General features: G+C 42.8%; 1 protein-coding gene across 2 annotated transcripts in view; it reads left to right on the top strand.

The window, feature by feature from the left end:
* The window catches only part of SETBP1 (SET binding protein 1), a 370,029-nt gene that overhangs the window by 232,228 nt on the left and 119,512 nt on the right, over positions 1-18,289 (top strand). For both annotated transcript variants that reach the window (XM_058171213.1, XM_058171214.1), the window contains exon 3: positions 8,646-12,078. In XM_058171213.1, the coding sequence (XP_058027196.1) occupies positions 8,646-12,078 (3,433 nt within the window). The remainder of the gene's footprint in view (positions 1-8,645; positions 12,079-18,289) is intronic.

The raw sequence follows: 18,289 nt of genomic DNA, 5'->3' as shown, positions 1-18,289 counted from the left end.
AAGCACCTCACGGGCCAGATCTGCACCACCCAGGGCCCTGAGTTTGGCACTCCTGGTCTCCTGTTTGAGCAAGGGATTGGTCTAGAAGACCTCCAAGGTGCCTTCCAACTCTGTTATTCTGTTCTGCTATATTTGTTACTAGCTGGACGCCCGTGCTTCGCTACGAAACTATGTGTTCGGGCTTGATAAATTGACACTTACAGCCTGAAACTTAATGTAGAATGTGTAACTCCGTAGCATCAGAATGTGTTAATATAATGCAACTGGCAGTTGGAACAGAGGAGGAGGGGGAGTAGAATATCCCACCACGCAGCATCCATCGGTATGCATCTGGCTAGCATCCTGTCAGTGTGTGAGAGTGTTGAGGGTTGTTTGGAAACTCAAACAGTATTTGCTGTGTGAGCAAGAAGGAGGCAGGAAGGAGGCTGGGCATGGCTTAGCTCAACTGTTCTGTAGTAAAGCTGCTTGCTGCTGTGAAAGTAAAACTAAAAGTGAAACTCCTCTCCTCTGCTTGTTTGTTTCATTTGCAACAGATTTCAGATGGGGAGGGGGAGTAGAAATCCTTAGCCTCAGAGCATTTTAATCATAATATTGGAAATACTAAAGTTTTGATGGTCATTTCGAAAAATCCTTTCTTAGTGAGCACCTAGAAGCCAAGAGGAATATGTGGCAAATTTCAAGTTTGTAGATTTTACGGTTCTGGAGATTTCGTGATTAATGCATTGAGTGGTTTTCGCTTTTATATATAGAGAGAGAGATTCTGAAACATATGACTTATCCAAAGAATTCCCAAAGGTGCTTATTCCAAATGGCAACCAGACTTTCTTGGTTTTTTTTTTCACTTCTCATCCAAGAAGCTTCTTTGGTTCTGACTCAAAGGTGGAAAATGGAACTGAAGAAGCTCCTTGGATGACAAGTGAAACATTTCCAAGGGAGGAAAAAAAAAACCAAGAATGTACAATTATCTTTTTTTGTTAGCAAAAAAGATGCTTAAGGAAATATGGGACAGCTAGAATAAATTTGCATAAGTGGATCAGAATCCTACGCTTTTAAAGATCGTTGTATCATCTATTCAGAAAAACACTTTGACATTTTAAGGGGAAAAATAATAGTGTGAAGGACAACACAGTCCTTCAAACTGGTTCAGGTATCCTCAATTTATGACCTGCTCGTTTAACAACGGTCGGCAATTTACCAGTATATCACCCTTGGAATTAAGGCTTGCAAAACTTTTTCACCCATGGCAAAATGTTGCACACACGCACGAAAACACACACACACACACACAGAGAGAGAGAGAGAGAGAGAGAATTATGTGATACCCTGGCAACTAGCTCCAGTAGAAAAATCTGGAGTGGTTACGTGGTATCTGGATTTATGACCGCTGTGACTTTTGACAGAAATTTCAATCCCAATTGTTGTGTAAGTTGAGGACTAGCTGCACAGTAATTAACCTAGGCAAAATATAAGTGAGTGATTTCCTTCCCTTCCCTTCCCTTCCTCACTCATTGATCCCCTTCCCTTCCCTTCATTTCCCTCCCCTCCCCCTTGTTTTATCTTCTTCCTTTCCTTTCCTCTTCTTTTATCTCCCTTGCCTTTTCTTTTACCTTCCTTTCCTTTCTTTTATCTTCCTCTTTCCCTTCCCATCCCTTCCCTGTCCCCTTCTTTTATCTTCCTTCCTTTCCTTTCCTTTCCTTTCCTTTCCCCTTTTTATCTTCTCCTTTCCTCTTCCTTTTCTTTTCTTTTATCTTCCTTCCCTTCCCTTCACTTTCTCCTTCTTTTATTTTCCTTTCCTTTCCCCTTTTTATCTTTTCCTTTCCTTTCCTCTTCCTTTTCTTTTCTTTTCTTTTATCTTCTTCCTTTCCTTCTCTTTCCCTTCTTTTATTTTCCTTTCCTTTCCTTTCCTTTCCTTTCCTTTTATCTTCTCCTTTCCTCTTCCTTTTCTTTTCTTTTATATTCCTTCCTTCCTTCCTTTCCTTTTATCTTTCTTTTCTTTTCCTTTCCCATTTTATGTTTTCCTTTCCTTTCCTTTCCTTTCCTCTTCCTTTTCTTTTACCTTTCTTCCTTTCCCTTCCCTTTCCTTCTTTTATTTTCCTCTCCTCTCCTCTCCTCTCCTCTCCTCTCCTCTCCTCTCCTCTCCTCTCCTCTCCTCTCCTCTCTCTCCTCTCCTCTCCTCTCCTAACCTATCCTATCCTATTCCATTCCATTCCTTTCCTTTTCTACCCTACCCTACCCTTCCCTACCGTACCCTACCCTACCTATCCTATCCTATCCTATCCCATCCTATCCTATCCTATCCTATCCTATTCCTTTCCTACCCTATCTTATCTTATCCTATCCTATCCTATCACTACCCTATTCCTTTCCTAGTCTACCCTACCTTATCCTATCCTATCCTCACTATCCTATTCCTTTCCTTTCTTTTCTTTTCCCGTTTTTATCTTCTCCTTTCCTCTTCGTTTTCTTTTCTTTTATTTTCCTCCTCTCCTATCCTATCCTCACTATTCTATTCCTTTCCTTTCCTTTCCCCTATTTATCTTTTCCTTTCCTTTCCTTTCCTTTCCTCTTCCTTTTCTTTTCTGTTATCTTTCTTCCTTTCCTTCCTTTCCTTCTTTTATTTTCCTTTCCTTTCCTTTCCCTTTTATCTTCTCCTTTCCTCTTCCTTTTCTTTTCTTTTATATTCCTTCCCTTCCCTTTCCCCTTCTTTTATTTTCCTCTCCTCTCCTCTCCTCTCCTCCCCTAACCTAACCTAACCTAACCTAACCTAACCTATCCTATCCTATCCTATTCCATTCCTTTCCTTTCTTCCTTTTCTACTCTATCCTACCCTACCCTACCCTACCCTACCCTATCCTATCCTATCCTATCACATCACTACCCTATTCCTTTCCTAGTCTACCCTACCCTATACTATACTATCCTACCCTACCCTATCCTATCCTCACTATTCTATTCCTTTCCTCTCCTTTCTTTTCCCCCTTTTATCTTCTCCTTTCCTCTTCCTTTTCTTTTTTGTTTTATCTTCCCTTCCCTTCCCTTTCTCCTTCTTTTATTTTCCTTTCCTTTCCCCTTTTTATCTTTTCCTTTCCTTTCCTCTTCCTTTTCTTTTCTTTTATCTTTCTTCCTTTCCCTTCCCTTTCCCCTTCTTTTATTTTCCTTTCCTTTCCTTTCCTTTCCTTTCTCTTCCTTCCCTTCCCTTTATTTTATTATTTCATGGTTTTCCTCCTCTTCTTTCTTCCCGAGATTCAGGACGATTAGACCAAGAAGGTGACAGACACAAGTGCTGCTCTAGTCTAGTTTAAAATCGCAACAGAGGGCAATTAACAACATGGAAGGCCAGCTGCTTATCTGGCCAGATAAAGCTTCTTAATAGGGAATCCACTCCAAGAATTGTTTCTGCAGATGCAGCGCTTCATACTTCAAAGGGTGTGTGTGTGTGTGTGTGTGTGTGTGTGTTGTGTGTGTACTTCTGAAGTGTTCATCCCAGATTGCTGAAAAAGCTTTCCAGCCAGCAACCTGAGCAATGCCTTTCCTTTAAAAAAAAAAGGGAGGGGGGATTACGTCGCGAACTGAAGACACATCTTTTCATTCGCGCGGGGCTGGCTTGAATTGAATTTTATTAATTTTAAATTTTAAATTTTTATTAATTAATTTTAAATGGGGTTTTTTAGTCTAGTATATTTTAACCTATCAGACTAATTTTAAAATAAGTTTTTTAATCTGCTTTTTAAATTGTATATTGTATTATCTGTTTTATTTTTGCCTGTACACCGCCCTGAGTCCTTCGGGAGAAGGGCGGTATAAAAATCAAATTAATAATAATAATAATAATAATTAGGGATTTATTTGGGGGGGAGAGGGTTACATACAGGTTAGGATCCGATTTCCCATTTTAAAAAAAAAGGGGAAAAAAAAGGAAAAAAAAGCAAAAACTTTGCACAAAATCAGGTTTTTATGTTTTTTAGCTGACGTTCTTGATCTCAGGGACCTCAGAGTTACCTCGAGGCAAGATGGACGGCCAATAAATTTTGTCAAATAAATAAAATAAACCCCTTCTTCCAGCTCTACCATCCTATGATTCCTAAAATAAAAAACTTCAACTCGGTTGTTTTTTGAATCGATTTGTTAAGCTGCCCATTCCAACATCCCTCTTATTTTTTTCCCCCTTTTCTGTTTCTTTCAATATATATTTTTTAAAAAAAATAACATCATAAAGTTGCCTTTTAAAAACCAAACCAAATCCAAAAAAAAAGAAAGCTACAGCTGTCTTGAACGAGGAATTACCGTAGCTGGCACGTTTTTTTAACCTTGTTTGTTTTTATAGCCGTCTCTTCCATTAGCACTCTCTTCCGTCCCTCAAATTCACCTAGCAGGGTAAAATAATAATAATCATAATCAAAATATTTAAAGCAAGGGATTCATGGAAAACAACCGAGATGATTATTTAGATTATCAGCCTTAATTCTGGCTGATCCTGCTGGTCCTTCTGAGTAAACAAATATGAGTTGCCGCTAAAGAAATCTAACCTTTTGATTTAGTATTCATTATTATTATTATTATTATTTATTATTATTTGAATTTATATCCCGCCCTTCTCCGAAGACTCAGGGCGGCTTACACAGTGTTAAGCAATAGTCTTCATCCATTTGTATATTATATACAAAGTCAACTTTTATTGCCCCCCCAACAATCTGGGTCCTCATTTTACCTACCTTATAAAGGATGGAAGGCTGAGTCAACCTTGGGCCTGGTGGGGCTTGAACCTGCAGTAATGGCAAGCAGCTGTGTTAATAACAGACTGCATTAGTCCGTTGAGCCACCAGAGGCCCTATATAACCCCACTATAGACAATATAACCCCACTCCCCTCTAATACTGATGACGCCACCTAGCTGGGTAACAAAACATCTGCAAACAAAGCTCAGGGTGTCAGCAACATTGGCTGGGGAATTGAGGTCCACGCATCTTCAGGTGGCCAAATTTGAGGAACACTATAGAGTGTTCTCATCATCAAAGCTATTGCAATTCTTTAAAACGTGCTACCAAAATCCACTACAGGTAGGCTTCGACTTACAACAGTTCATTTAGTGACCGTTCTGCCATTGATTTTGCTATTTTAGTGGCTTGTGTATTATATTAGATGGTTAGCATTACTGACTTATAGACAGGCAGAAAAACTGGATAGAAATGAAATTTTATCTGTCTGTCTGTCTATCTATATTTATCTAGAGTATCGTTATCTTTTTTAATTGCATTTTTATTGCATTTTTTCTCTACATATCTCTTACATATTTAACAGATCTGTGACATTATTCATACAACTAGAATCAATATTTAATACATTATATACATTCTATTTCTAAACGTTCTATTCCTTTATGTATATTTCCATTCCTTAGTTCTGTTATCTATCCATTCATACCATTTCTCCCATACCGCATAATATTCCGAGTCATTCTTTCCCTTTAGCTCTAGTGTGAGTTTATCCATTTCCGCACAATCAAATATTTTTTGAATGACCCTCTGGCGGTATGCTATCTTTCTTCCAAAGTATCATCTATCTATCCATCCATTCATCTATCTTTTATCCAGGGGTGAAATCCAAGCAGGTTCTGACAGGTTCTGGAGAACCGGTAGTGGAAATTTTGAGTAGTTCAGAGAACCGGCAAATACCACCTCTGGCCGGCCCCAGAGTGGGGTGGGAATGGAGATTTTGCAGTATCCTTCCCCCAGGAGTGGGGAGGTAATGGGGATTTTGCAGTATCCTTCCCCTGCCACGCCCACCCAGCCACGTCCACCAAGCCATGCCACATCCACCCAGCCACCACTGCTTTTATCTATCTATCTATCTATCTATCTATCTATCTATCTATCTATCTATCTATCTATCTATCTATCTATCTATCTATCTATCTATCTATCCTACCTACCTAATCTATCTACCTACTCCCACTCTCTCTCTCCCTCTCCATCCTTCCCACCCTGCCTCTATCTATCTATCTATCTATCTATCTATCTATCTATCTATCTATCTATCTATCTATCTATCTATCTATCTATCTACCTACCTACCTACCTACCTACCTATCTTTCCTACCTACCTACCTACCTAATCTATCTACCTACTCCCACTCTCCCTCTCCATCCTTCCCACCCTGCCTCTATCTATCTATCTATCTATCTATCTATCTATCTATCTATCTATCTATCTATCTATCTATCTATCTATCTATCTTTCCTACCTACCTACCTAATCTATCTACCTACTCCCACTCTCTCTCTCCTTCTCTCCGTCCCTCCCACTCTGCATCCATCCATCTATCTATCTATCTATCTATCTATCTATCTATCTATCTATCTATCTATCTATCTATCTATCTATCTATCTATCTATCTATCTATCTGTCTTTCCTACCTACCTACCTAATCTATCTACCTCCTCCCACTCTCTCTCTCCCTCTCCATCCCTCCCATCCTGCCTCTATCTATCTTTCTATCCATCCATCCATCCATCCTATCTTCTTAACCTCTCATCTCTCTCACAGAAGATCTCAAAAGTACTCAAAAAAACTGCTAGCAGGAATGGAAGTTGAAAAGCTTAAGATTAAACAAAACGAAACAGAATAGTGCCATTTTTTTTCCTCTAGATCAGCAAATATGTTAATAAGATTGGGAGTTGCACCAGTAGTTAACCATTGTACGGATGTAATAAAAACTTGCATAGTTAAGAAAATTCTGGAATTACGGTTTGTTTCTTCCCAAAACAGAACCCTTAGCATGGAAGGGAGCTGAGAAAGTACTGAATTGCTTAATTATTAACCCCTAGAGAAACAGATAATATTTTTCCCAGTCACCTCATATGAACCTACAGTCCATTTTTTCCATTTCTTTTACTTTTAAAGCCTCTGGTACAGTGTGTGTGTGTGTGTGTGTGTGTGTGTGTGTGTGTGTGTGTATTTGTGTGTACCGTGTTTCCCCAAAAATAATACTGGGTCTTATATTAATTTTTGCTCCAAAAGACGCATTAGGGCTTGTTTCCCAGTTAGGCCTTACTTTTGGGTAAATACGGTACTAAATGCATCCGTCTGGCTGACGATCTTAACTGGGGCTTATTTTGGGGGTAATGCTTATATTACTAGCACCTTGAAAAATCATACTAGGGCTTATTTTAGGGGAAAAGGGCATGTGTGTACCATGTTGCACCGAAAATGAGACGCTGTCTTATAGTGTTTTTTTTTATTTGCATTTATATCCCGCCTTTCTCCGAAGACTCAGGGCGGCTTACACTATGTCAAGCAATAGTCTTCATCCATTTGTATATTATATACAAAGTCAACTTATTGCCCCAACAATCTGGGTCCTCATTTTACCTACCTTATAAGGATGGAAGGCTGAGTCAACCTTGGACCTGGTGGGACTTGAACCTGCAGTAATTGCAAGCAGCTACTGTTAATAACAGACTGTCTTAGCAGTCTGAGCCACTCAAGGACCCTTGAACCCCAAAATAGGTGCTTGGTCTTATTTTCGGGGAGGTCTTTTTATCTTGGGGTGCGTGGAGCAAGACGGGGCTCCTCTTGCCGTCTTACCTGATTTCCAGCTCGGTCTCCCTAACCCTAACTAGAGGAAATGGCGGGGACCGGCTGCGCATGCCTTTAAATATTTTTCAGTGAAGGCTTATTTTAGCGCATGCACTTGGGAAAATAAGAGAAGGGGAGGGTGTTGAATACATTCGCCATCTTGAGTTATTTGTGAAAATAATAAAGGCAGGATATTAATCAATAATCATTGGAAAGGATCCCAACGTTGAGAAAGATGGAAGGCAAAAGGAGAAGGGACAGCAGAGGATGAGAGGGTTAGATGGTGTCATTATTGGATAAATCCCATGAGACAGTGGAGGTCAGGAGGGCCTGGTGTGTTGTGGGCCATGGTGTGGCGAAGACTTGGACACATGGAGATTCTCAGTCATCCAAGTCATGGTTGTCCCAAAGGTACTTTTTTAAAAAGGCAACTACACCTTTGTGACAAGACTTAGACACCGCCTAGCAGCTGGACAACAAATAAATGAATGAAATTACTATTAGCAGCGTCAATGTAAACAATTTGTTGAGCTGGTGATAGCATTCATTGACAAGAAAAAGATTAGATAGATAGATAGATAGATAGATAGATAGATAGATAGATAGATAGATAGATAGATAGATAGATACCGTACTTTTCGGAGTATAAGACACCCTCTTTTGGGTGGACATGTTGATGCATTTTATACACCGAATATAGCCATTTTAGGCCTCCCAAAATCCCGCCCCGCGCGTCCCATTTTCACCAAAAACAGGCCCGTTTTTCACAAAAACAGGATGCGCAGAGGTTTTGGGAGGCCTGCAGAGTGCTCCTGGGGGCTAAGGAGGGCAAAAATGCAATGCATGGGAGGTTTGGGAGGCCAAAAAATGAGCCTGTTTTTCACAAAAACAGAATGTGCAGAGGGTTTGGGAGGCCTCTTCGAAATCTTGGTGCGTCTTATACTCCAGTGCATCTTATAATCCAAAAAATACGGTACATAGAGAGATACATGGATAGATATAGTTATAGATATTTTGAGAATTGGAAGGTTTAACCTTCTTTCTCTTTTCTTGTCTCCCTTCTTTCCAGGGTTATGACAGGCTGCAGAAACATTCCGTGGTTCACTACGATCCAGAGCTACCGCAGGATTTCACCAGCGACACCTTAAAATCACGGCACCAGCAAAGAAATAGCAACCAACATCATCTCGACTGGTCGTTGACTTCTGAGTCTGGATCGACTTCGCAAGCTTGCTTCGTTGCTCCGGAGTCAAACCGAGAAGCCAATAATTCCCCTAAGGTCTCGGGGTCAGAGGCTGGACTGTCGTTCAGCAAATCCCAAGTTAAGAAGGCAAATTCCAGCAGCGCCTGGGCTCAGCTGACCAGCGGCGGTAGTAACAAAGACCTTCCCTCTTGCATTGCAACCCCGGGGTCAAACTCTCATGGATTAGCATCCCAGTCTAACAATCTGGTTGACTGCAGTGGATTTTTGAGTCAAGAGGGAGGCGGACAAGCAGACCCCCTTGATCAAACCAACACCAGCTCCAAGAAAAAATCCAGTAAGAAAGACTTAATCAACCAGACCGCCCCAAATACAGACCTAGAATGGGTGAAGAACACTCAGAAGTCATTGGAAGCCCAACCCAATGTCCACATGGATGGCAAAAAGGAACCCAGCGCAACCAAGCCGCCATCGCCCCGACAGAGCCCAAACTCTGCCAACCTTTCTGAAAACGATTCAAGCCACGTGCGAATCACTATCCCGATCAAAGGTCCAATAGGGGAGCCACCTGGTCACAAAAGGAAGAAAAGACAGTCAACCAAAGTTGCTCCCGAGAAGACGGAAAAATCTCAATTTTCTGGGCAACATGTAAGCAGTGATGGAGCCAGCCGGAGTAGCAACCAAACAGACTTGTGTAAGAAAGATCCCCGGGTCACAAAGACAGGGAAAGCGCCTGAGATCGAATCTCCATCCATTGTACCCATGGAAAAAAACGAGATGACCAATAAATCGCCCTCGAGCAATGCGACCAGGCTCAGAAAGGCCACAACCATCACATCCGTTTCAGTGACGAATGATATCCCTGCCCTCAGCAAGCATTCAGAGATTCAGCACCCCAAATTTTCAGCCAAACGAAGGTGGACTTGTAGCAAACCTAAAAACGAGTTCCGGGAACTTTCTCTGGGTCCATCTGAGAAGCTGATGATAGAGCCTCCGTCCGCTTATCCCATAACACCATCTAGCCCTCTCTATACCAACACAGACAGTCTGACGGTGATAACCCCCATCAAGAAGAAGAGGGGCCGACCCAAGAAACAACCTTTGCTCACCGTCGAGACCATCCATGAGGGAACGTCCACCAGCCCAGTCAGCCCAATCAGTCGGGAGTTCCCGGGTACAAAAAAAAGAAAGAGGAGGCGAAACTTGGTGACCCTGGCTGAGATGCCTTCAGGAGAAGAACACTCGGCCAGTGAGTTGAAATTTCACAAAAAGGTGGGCAAACTTGGTGTCCTGGATAAGAAGACCATCAAGACGATCAACAAAATGAAGACCCTCAAGAGGAAGAACCTCTTGAGCCAGATCTTATCGTGTTCCAGTAATATATCTTTGAAAGCCAAAACCCAGCCACCGGCCACCTCGGGGACTCCAACGATCGATGCGAGGTTAGGAAAGCAAATCAATGTGAGTAAACGAGGGACGATCTACATAGGCAAGAAGAGGGGAAGGAAGCCAAGATCTGAGTTGCAGTCTCCACAGGAAGACCCTAAGGCGGTCGTCAAACATTCGAGGCCTGTATCTAGCCAGCCCGATCACCCAGCCGTGCCTTCAACCTTGCAGTCTCTCGTGACCTCTTCACCAGCAACGGTTCACCCGCTGTCCATGCAGCTAGCGGGCTCTCACGACAACCTTAGCCCTGCCAGGACCGACACCAATTTTTCAGAGTTAAAGACGATGCCAAATCTACAACCCATCAGCGCGCTCCCCACCAAAACTCCAAAAGGAATCCACAGCGGGACTTGGAAGTTGTCCCCACCCAGGCTCATGGCCAATTCTCCTTCCCACCTGTGCGACATCGGTTCTCTGAAGGAAATCACGCTGTCTCCTCTGAGCGAGTCCCACAGCGAAGAAACCATCCCGAGCGACAGCGGAATTGGTACGGACAACAACAGCACCGCAGACCAAGCCGAGAAGACTTCGGAATCGCGTCGAAGATACTCCTTCGATTTCTGTAGTCTGGACAACCCAGAAGCCGTCCAATCGGACACCAGCAGTAAAAACAGGCACAGCCACAGGCCGAAGCATCTCATGGTGGACAACTTTCTCTCCCACGAGTCCATAAAGAAGCCAAAGCACAAGAGGAAGAGGAAAAACTTACAGAATAGAGATGACCTCCAGTTCCTGGCTGACCTGGAGGAGCTGATCAGTAAGTTCCAAGTCTTCAGAATTTCTCACCGAAGCTACACGTTCTATCACGAGAATCCGTACCCCAGCATTTTCAGGATCAATTTTGATCCCTACTATCCTGTGCCATATATCCAGTACGACCCATTGCTGTATCTTCGCAGGACCTCTGACATGAAGTCTAAGAAAAAGCGCGGTCGGCCTGCCAAAACCAATGACACCATGACGAAGGTGCCTTTCTTACAAGGGTTTGGTTACCCTATTCCCAGCGGGAGTTACTATGCACCCTACGGAATGCCTTACACATCAATGCCTATGATGAACCTGGGCTACTACAGTCAGTACCCGGCCCCGTTGTACTTGTCTCATACCCTAGGCACGGCGTCTCCTTTCATGAGGCCTACGGTGCCACCTCCCCAGTTCCATCCAAGTTCTCACATGAAGATGCCCAACACTGCCAAGCATAAAGCCAAGCACGGCGTCCACTTGCAGACGCCCGTAGGGATGGGCCTTGGAGATGTCCATTCCTCATTGACCTCTGCCAAGGTGTCGGGGACCAGTTTATCCAGCAGCCGACTTCACAAAAGGAAACACAAACATAAGCACAAACACAAGGAGGAGCGGATATTGGGGGCTCACGATGACCTCAGCCGCCTCTTCGCAAGCAAGTCTCCCGGCTTCTCCAGCCATTCGGTGGGGGAGAGGTTAAATGTCTCCGAGAAGGACCTGTCCTTGTTGACCGAGAAAGGCAAACAGAAGGACAAACAGAAGCACCAGCACTGCGAAGCTGGACACAAGGGGTCCAAGAGTAGTTTTGAGGTGGACACCCTCTCTACATTGTCGCTCTCCGACACTCAGCAGTGGGTCAAGGATAAGAACAGCTCAAACAGCGATGACCCCTGCCTGAAGAAATACGGCGGGAGCACAGAGAGCGGTACGAGAGCCGATGTAATGGATGTCTTTGGCGAAATGAATTCTGCTGGTGACAAGCGAGACGGGGACTCCAGCGGAGGAAAGAGAAGGAGCTTTGACGGATTTGGGACCTACAGGGAGAAGGACTTTCAGACGTTCAGAGCAAGTAGGAAGGACAGGAACTCGTACGATTCCTCAACTGTTTCAGGTAAGAGATTTCCTCCAGCAACGAACTGTCTCCCCCATCCCATCTCTTTCTAGATACACAGATGACTGTTCTGTATTGTTTAACTTCATTTATATCTGATCTGTTGTCTGTAATCAAGCAGACATTATCCATAGTAAGTCTTTGCTGGAATTGGGATTCCATTGACCATCATTGACAAGAGAACCATGCAAAGATGGTTTTGAAGGCCTCTGGCCAAGGAGAGAGCTCATATATCATCTATCCCCTGGCTGTGAGGTCATATGGTTAGGAGATTCTTAAACTGCTGTCTGGTTGAACTTCTTTCCTTGTAGTTTTTGACCTGTCGGTTCTGATTCTGGGGCAATAGAGAATTAAGTCCATGTCTTTTCAATGTGGCAATTCGTCAGCTGTTCCAAGAGTACTGTTGTCTCTCAGTTGTATGTTTGGGCTATTGAATTTTGACCAGGAAGAATTTTGTGTCAATGCTTTCCAAGATAGCGTTTATAAGCGCAGGTAGTCCTCAACTTACAACCGCAGTTGAGCCCACAGTTTCCGTTGCTAAGTGAGAGTGTTGTTAAATTTTAATCCCCCTGCTTCCAGTTGGACAAGCTTCCTTGCTACAGATGTTCAGGGAATCAGTGCACTTGTTCATTTAGTACAACACGGTTGTTAAATGGGAATTTGGCTTCCCGAATGACTTTGCTTGTCCGAAAGTCACAAGAGGATCACGTGACCCCAAAACACAGCAACCATCATAAATAGGAGTCAGTTGCCAGACACCTGGATTTTTGATCACGTGACCATGGAGACGCTTACAAACATTTGAATAGAATAGAATAGAATAGAACAGAATTTTTTATTGGCCAAGTGTAATTGGACACACAAGGAATTTGTCTTGGTGCAAATAGAATAGAATAGAATAGAATAGAATAGAATAGAATAGAATAGAATAGAATAGAATTGGACACACAAGGAATTTGTCTTGCTGCATATGCTTTCAGTGTACACAAAAGAAAAGATACCTTCATCACACTTACAACACTTAATAATAGTCATAGGGTACAAATAAGCAATCAAGAAACAATATCGATATAAATTGTAAGGATACAAGCAACAAAGTTACAGTCATACAGTCATAAGTGGCAGGAGATGGGTGATGGGAACGATGAGAAGATTAATAGTAATAGTAATGCAGATTTAGTAAATAGTTTGACAGTGTCGAGGGAATTATTTGTTTAGCAGAGTGATGAAAAAACTGTTCTTGTGTTTAGTTGTTCTGGTGTGCAGTGCTCTATAGCGTCGTTTTGAGGGTAGGAGTTGAAACAGTTTATGTCCAGGATGTGAGGGATCTGTAAATATTTTCACAGCCCTCTTTTTGACTCATGCAGTATACAGGTCCTCAATGGAAGGCAGGTTGGTAGCAATTGTTTTTCTGCAGTTCTAATTATCCTCTGAAGTCTGTGTCTGTCTTGTTAGGTTGCGGAACCAAACCAGACAGTTATAGAGGCTCAGATGACAGACTCAATAATTCCTCTGTAGAACTGTATCAGCAGCTCCTGGGGCAGTTTGAGCTTTCTGAGTTGGCGCAGAAAGAACATTCTTTGTTGTCCTTTTTTGATGATGTTTTTGATGTTAGCTGTCCATTTTAGATCTTGCAATATGGTAGAACCTAGAAATTTGAAGATACAAAGACGCTCAAAAATGATCTTGTGGTGGTTCCATTCACCAGATACTTCAGTAACCTGGGATGTAGTCCTTGAATTTAACTAAGTTAACTCTGTCTTGTCCTTTCTTTGTCTAATTTAAGCTTCCCTCTTTCCCCAGAGTGATAAAACCATGATCATCTAGTCTGTTGTGACCCAGGCCCAAGTAGGTAGTAATAAACTTAGTCTGTGGAAAAACAAATAAACTATTCAAACAGCTGGGAATTACTTCAGTCCCAGTATCGTTCAATTCAAAGTAAAACAAATGCCTCCCAACACAAATTCCTCAGTTATCTCACAAACCTTGGTCCAATTAGGCAAACTGCCAAAGGCCCTTCCTGGCAAACATCCAGAAGCCACAAAAACAAAGACATATACGAAGCAGAAGACGCAGCTACATTGTTTTCCGGCAAACCTGAAATGCCGGTGCTGGTCTTAAGCCTTATGGGAGGGGCCAATCATCTCTTGGCCTTACTCCCAAGTTGTCCTCTTTGCTTGAGCTGCTTTTGCCTTCTGGCAGCTCTTCTCATGCGTGCATTAGGAACAGGCTCCTCCTGTTCCTCTGCCTAACCACTATCAGGCTCGGGAGGCTCGGGAGTCCGCATCTCACTTCCCGATGGCCCTGACCACACCTCAGCCTCATTGCGGTCCGACTCTGTTGCCAGCTCCATAGGCTGCTGACGGACCACAACACAGGCTTACATTTCTCTTCTGAGGGAAGATAGATGCAAAACCGGAATTAAGAAGTTCTGCCCACTTTCTCTTCCGATGGATCCGTACTTTCTTTGCCTTGTCTCTTATTGTCTCTTTTTCCTCATCGACACAAAGAACCTTTTCTCCTGGGGGGTGGAGGTAGCTATTTTTGGTATCTTTCACAAGTCTTAGCTTATTCTGAGTTTCAGCTCTCCTGACAGGCTTTTGTCTCATTTCTGGAGACTTTATCTACTCTCTTCTTTTGTTTTAAGCTTCCCCTTTCTTTTCTCTTCAGCATTTAAGAGAGTTCTGCATGTATCCCCATGGACCTCTTTTGAATTGTCACATTTCCCACAGCCCTTCTAGTAGGTATTAATTGCAATTGTGCTTTCAGTAGCTTTCATTTCATAGAATTTCATATCCTTCCTAAGTCCTTGTCTCCTTCAGCATTTTAAGTCACTGAATCTCAACCACCTTCACTCACAATGTTGTGACCCAGGCCCAAGTAGGCAGTAATAAACTTAGTCCGTGGAACGATAAACTTTATTCGAACAGCTGGGAATTACTTCATTCCCAGTGTCGTTCAACTCAAAATAAAACAAATGCCTCCCAACACAAATTCCTCAGTTATCTCACAAACCTTAGTCCAATTAGGCAAACTGCCAAAGGCCCTTCCTGGTAAATGTCCAGAAGCTACAAAAACAAAGACATACACAAAGCGGAGGATGCAGCTACAATGTTGTTTTCCGGCAAAGCTGAAACACCAGTGCTGGTCTGTTTTAAGCCTTATGGGAGGGGCCAATCATCTCTTGGCTCTACTCCCGAGTTGTCCTCTCTGCTTGAGCTGCTCTTGCCTTTTGACAGCTCTTCTCATGCGTACATTAATACGCAGTTCCTCTGCCTCTCTACTGTCAGCGTCCGAAGGCTCTGGAGTCCGCACCTCACTTCCCGATGGCCCTGGCCTCACCTCAGCCTCATCACTGTCAAATTCCATTGCCAGCTCTGTAAGCTGCTGACAGACCACAACACACAGTTCACCAAGACCTCTGCTTCTGAAGACCAGAATAGATCTTTGTGTCCTCTCGGTTCCTCCTCTTCCAGATATCACAGATGTTCCAAACATCTTCAGTTTCTTCCATAAGATCAAAATACCTTCAGTTCTTCAGCCAATTCTTCTCTGTTCTCCTTCTTGTGCCATATCCATCATCAGACATTGGCGATCCTATTTTCAACAGCTGCACGAAAAAGGGCTGCTGAGTTTTGTCCAAACCAGTCCCTTAGATTTTGAAGCCATGATGTTCTTCTTCTGCCTGGACCTCGTTTGCCTTCAATCTTTCCCCGGAGGATTAAGTGACATCCTTCACTTAATCCTCCAGGGAAAGATTGAAGGGAAATATTGTAACTTTAGCTTTTTCATGGTTTTGATGATTTCCCTTAGCTTTCCCAGGTGGCTTATCACCTCTTCATTTCTGATTTTGTCAGCCCAGCTTATGCGCAGCAGCCGTCTGTTAAATCCACATTTCAAATGCTTCTAGTCTCTTCAAGTGGTTTTCTGTCAGAGACCAACTCTCTACCCGTTAGAGCAGGATAGAAATGATGTAACATCTTCTCTGTCCACGTTTGGGGACCTTCATATATTTTTTTTCTATCACCCTTCTGACAAATGTAAGTCTCAGCAAGAGAGGATAATGTTCAGATGTTCAGATTAACAGAGTTGGAAGGGACCTGATAGGTCATCTACTCCAACCCCCTGCTTAAGCAGGAGACCCTACACCATTTCTGACAAATGGCAGTCCAGCCTCTTCTTGAAAGTCTCAAGTGATGAAGCTCCCACAACTTCCGAAGGCAACTTCTGTTCCATTGGTTGATTGTTCTCACTGTCAGAAAGTTCTGCCTCATTTCTAGGTTGAATCTCTCCTTGGTTAGTTTCCATCCATTATTCCTTGTCTGTCCTTCAGATACTTTGGAGCAGGGGTCTCCAACCTTGGCAACTTGAAAACTTGTGGACTTCAACTCCCAGCGTTAAAAGTTGAACTCTGGGAGTTCAACTTACTCCCAGAGCAAAGCTGGCTGAGGAATTCTGGGAGTTGAAGTCCACAAGTCTTCAAGTTGCCAGGGTTGGAGACCCCTGCTTTGGAGAATAGCTTGACCCCCTCCTCTCCGTGGCAATTGCTGGCCTTTTTTCTGACTCTTGACGGAGTTAGATTCCCAGCAGATGGTCAAGAACATAGCCCCACCTGTTACTTATTCGGACCTGCCCAGCTACCACTTCCTTCCTTAACAAACCTTTCCTCCTCCCTTCTCTACTTTCTTCTACTTTCTTCATCCTTCCTCTCCTTCGCTTTTCTACATCCTCTCCTCCTTCCCTACTCTTCTCTTCCACCCTTTCTAACCCTCTCTCTTTCCCCTTTCTTCTTCCTCTCCTTTCCCCCTTTTCTACCTCTCTCTTTCCTACCTACTTTCTTCCTTCACTCTCTCCTCTCCCTTTCCATTCCTTTCTGAAATGGCAGCTGAGCAGTAAGAGACTGTATATTGAATAGGTTGTTGGAAAATGGAAATAAAACTTTTTTACTAAAGAACATAGCCCCACCACAGTCCCTTTGAAACAAGATGGGGTGCAAATAAATTTAATAAATAAATAAAATATTTTTTTTTTTAAAAAACCACTGAAATTCTCCATTATCCCTATTATATGGCCTTTTTTGAAGGGAGGTTCATTTCATGCAGAAAGAATTCATCTGCATCTTCATCCTTACCCAGATGGTCTTATGTTCTCTCACATCGTATGTGTCTTCTTAAATTAGGATCTCTAGTTCTTCGGAGACTTTGTTTTTTCCCTCCGTAGTCGGTGCATTGATCAGCATTCTGAGGTTATGAGTACCACCTACTGGCATTTTGGTTGTAGTGTTCTATGAAAATTTGAGCCCCCATCTTAGCCTGTTGATTCCCCCCCCCCTTGTGTTCTGCATGTATAGTTCTGGAGTTTTGCCACCCTTCCTTCTCCTGTTGTGTTTTAATATCATACTGGCAATGGTGAAATTCAATTTTTTTTTACTACCGGTTCTGTCGGCGTGGCTTGGTGGGTGTGGCATGGCTTGGTGGGAGTGGCAGGGGAAGGATACTGGAAAATCTCCATTCCCACCCCACTCCTGGGAGAAAGATGTTGCAAAATCTCCATTCCCTCCCCACTCTGGGGCCAGCCAGAGGTGGTATTTGCCGGTTCTCCGAACTGCTCAAAATTTCCGCTACCGGTTCTCCAGAACCTGCTGGATTTCACTCCTGCATCCTGGGGACTCAACATCTGTCAAACACTTCCTTCTGTTTTTTTTTTTTTTAAAGGTGTATCACCTTTCTTCCGAAGAGTCCTTCATGCAGGTAGTATTAATCATTGTGGTAGAACCCAATCTTTCTTGGAGACAACGATTTGGATAATCCTTTATTGATCTCTGCTTTCCCTTCAAGTGGAAGCATTGAGAAAAGATTAACTTTGCTTCCAATTTCACTTTCCTGTGACCATGGGGTCATAGTCTCCAGATATTTTTTTTTTCAAGGTCTCCCATGGTGAGGTCATTCATCCCCATTTGAATAGAATAGAATAGAATAGAATTTTTATTGGCCAAGTGTGATTGGACACACAAGGAATTTGTCTTGGTGCATATGCTCTCAGTCTACATAGAATAGAACAGAACAGAACAGAACAGAACAGAACAGAACAGAACAGAACAGAACAGAATAGAATAGAATAGAATAGAATAGAATAGAATAGAATAGAATAGAATTTTTATTGGCCAAGTGTGATTGGACACACAAGGAATTTGTCTTGGTGCATATGCTCT

Source organism: Ahaetulla prasina, chromosome 2, assembly GCF_028640845.1.
Source record: "Ahaetulla prasina isolate Xishuangbanna chromosome 2, ASM2864084v1, whole genome shotgun sequence".
Taxonomy (NCBI): domain Eukaryota; kingdom Metazoa; phylum Chordata; class Lepidosauria; order Squamata; family Colubridae; genus Ahaetulla; species Ahaetulla prasina.
Note: the sequence above shows the minus strand (reverse complement) of the source record. Positions and strands in the feature narration are given on the sequence as shown.